Source organism: Athene cunicularia (genome assembly GCF_003259725.1).
Source record: "Athene cunicularia isolate RWA chromosome 27 unlocalized genomic scaffold, athCun1 chr27_part1, whole genome shotgun sequence".
Classification (NCBI taxonomy): Eukaryota; Metazoa; Chordata; class Aves; order Strigiformes; family Strigidae; genus Athene; species Athene cunicularia.
In genome coordinates, this window is record NW_020799138.1 from 974319 (window position 1) to 977230 (window position 2912).

Here is a 2912-nt window from a genome sequence, read left to right on the forward strand (position 1 = left end):
GGGGGGGGGGGGGGGGAAAGTCCACTTACTCGCTTGAGCTGCTGATAATCTAGAAAGGATCCTGCGAGCACGTGGGAGAAGGCAGAGGGGTGCGGGGTGCTGGCCGCTGGCAGTCCTGCACGCTGAGATCTTTCACTGGGTGGTTGAACACCTTCCCCAGAAGGGGTCTGGTGGGGGAGACGGGACCCTCCCAGTTTCCTACCGCTCTGGGTTCTGGCGGGAGCTCTGGCAGGTGAAGCAGGATCTGCTGTGGAGAGGAAACAGGAAAGGAGGCTCTGGGCTCTTGTCCCTTTGCCGTGCACAGCTTCTCATGTGCCCACGTAAAAGCAGAACCCGCTTCATTTCGTGGAGCCTCAGCGAAAAGCGTGTGAAGGCCCCGGCTGCGCGCGCCGAGGAAGCGCCTGAAGGCAGCGCGGCTGGTAGCGCGGCTTTCCTGTGCTGGTGACAGCACGAGGGGAAGGAGGGTCTACTAAATGTCAGCGACACTGGGGTGTGTCATCAGCTTCTTGCAGAGGTGCAGGAAGTATAAAAGACGGCGCTTCCCAGAGAGGGTCCCTGGCAGGAGCTGCGGCGCGTCGAGGCTGTGCTGGAGCGCACGATGCTCTGGCTAACCCTGTGATCATCTCCAGGCGGGACCATGGACGGTGGTGAGTACCTGTTCTGCAGCGTCTGCCTTCGCCTGCAGCTTTACTAATAACGCCCAAATTCATGCCCTGTGGCACGGGGGTGAGGCACTTTTAACAGAGTATTTAAGCAATTCCTCGTATTTACTATTTAAAAAAAAAAAAAAAAAAAAGGGGGAAAATTCTCTCTTACAAGCTCGAAAAACTCAATTACTTCAGAAACAAACACACACAAAAAATAAGCCTGGAGGCAATTGCAAGGGGCTGTTTTGTCCCAAAGCAAATGAGCTCTTCTCACGTAATTCGTACATTTTCCTCTGTGTTCGTGATAAAAAATTAAAAGGAGAATGCTGTCTCCTCGGCAACATTTTAATTCAGTGAATAAATGAAGGGACTAGGAGCAAGCATATCCGAGTTTACTGTGGACGGGTCCGCGCGTCCCCGCGGATCCCCCATCGCGGAGCACGTAGAGAAGAGCGAGAGAAGCCCCTGCCCCTCAGCACGGGACATCCCAGGAGGCACGTGACAGTTTGTTTCTCTTTCCCGATGAAAATTTCAAATTTGCTTTTGCCATTCGCTCCTGTTCTTTCGCACCCAGCGCTCTGCGGGCACCAGCTTCCAGGAGCTTGAGTAGGTGGGTGGCTGCAGGAGGGGAAGGGCACCGGAGGTGTGGCGGAGCGGACGCAGGCTCTTCTTCCTTCTAAGACTCCGATTTATTCCCTTTTCACTTGGTTTTTTTTTTATTATTTTTTAATTGCTCGAATATTTGCAAACACTAATTCCAGTGTGACTGAGGGAGCGCGGGGTAGAGGGACAAATGCTCAGGTGTGTAAGTTTGGTTATAACCAGGGTTTATAACTGGGTTATTACCACTAGTTATAATAAACCACGACCCCTCTGTGCCAGAGAGCACGGTCAGAGCTGTGGCGAGGATGGTGAGAGGGCTGCGACAGGACCGTGGGGTTCATCCCCACGACAGGAAAGCCCTGGCGAGAGTGTAAATGAATTAAGCTTTGTAAGAGGGTGACAAGGGAGGCGTCACTGCCTTTTCTCTGGCATTTTCAGATCAGAGCTTTCAATGACCTGGGGTGCGAGGGGGGTCCCCGTGCCTCCCAGCACGGCAGCAGGGCCGTGCAGTGTCCTGGGCGAAGCGCTGCAGGCTGGGACCGCACCGAGGGTCGAGCCCCCGGTGCCCTACAGGTGCCCTGGGCTGCACCCAGGGACTGTCACCCTCTCCCTTGCTGACAAAAGATGCAAAAACTTAAGAGTGACTCATGTCAAATCAGTCAGAGGGAGGTTTCACAGGGATGCCTCCTCGCAGCTCCTGGCAACCAACGGCTCTGGAATCCCTGCATCCAGACCAACCCATCGCAACCAGCCGGACCCGTTCACTGCACATCACTCTACCCTCATCCAAACTTTTGGCGTCTGCCGCATCATATGGGTGCTCTGTAGGCTTCTTGTTTTACGGGGTTCAGTATTTAGGGGGACAGCTGTTACTCTGACTGTAGCTAATTGGTAAACGTTAATTATGACAAGAAAGAATTAGTGAGAACCTGACAAGAAGAGTGACAATTTTCCTGCTTTGGGGTGGGTTGTTTTGTTTTTTTTTTATCCTACTGTTGCATTTCAGAGGAATATTCCACGGGAGGTATTTCGCAGCACGGGAAGATGCGCAGCATTAGTGCTAAAACGACCCAGTTATAGAGGAAACAGGACGGGCTCACTCTAAAAATTCATTCTTAACTTGCTTATCTCCGCTTATCTTGCCTTTTGATTCACCATTTCCTAAAAGTGCCACCCTTAGGCAGTCAGTTACCGACTTTCTTCTGTAACAGATCGATGAACACATGAAATCAAGGTATGACTTGGTCCCACTGGGTCTGTTCACTCCTGAAATGCATCTTTCCTCCGCCAGTTGTGAGAAGTCGAGGGGGAACAGGCATGGAGCTGTTAACTGCCGATAGTCATTATATCATTTACGTATGATTAATTTTTTTTTCTCAGAAGTGTCTGGTTCTTTCCCCAAAAACCTACTACACTGATGGTGAAGAAGCACTTAGAAACCGATACGTGTTGAAAGATATAAACAGTACGCTCCTCGCTGCCCACACGTGTGCTAAGGTGCTTGAAACTGAAACTTCCGCTTTGCAGTTCTGGCCAACAGAAAAATCCACCTTCAGCACGAGGGTTTGGCCAGAGCAGGCTGGCTCGGCTTCGCCAACGCTCCCTGAAGCATCCCCAACTCTTGCCTCTTGCTTTGTGCGTCCCTCAGCACCAGCCGGGGGG

The 2912-nt window shown here is 51.9% G+C and overlaps 1 protein-coding gene across 1 annotated transcript in view; it reads left to right on the forward strand.

Moving 5' to 3' along the window:
- The first annotated feature begins 634 nt into the window (after positions 1–634).
- Positions 635–2912, forward strand: part of CCR7 (C-C motif chemokine receptor 7) — an 8589-nt gene continuing 6311 nt past the window's right edge. The window contains exon 1 of the mRNA XM_026864730.1: positions 635–647. Within this exon, the coding sequence (XP_026720531.1) occupies positions 638–647 (10 nt within the window). The 5' untranslated portion in view covers positions 635–637. The remainder of the gene's footprint in view (positions 648–2912) is intronic.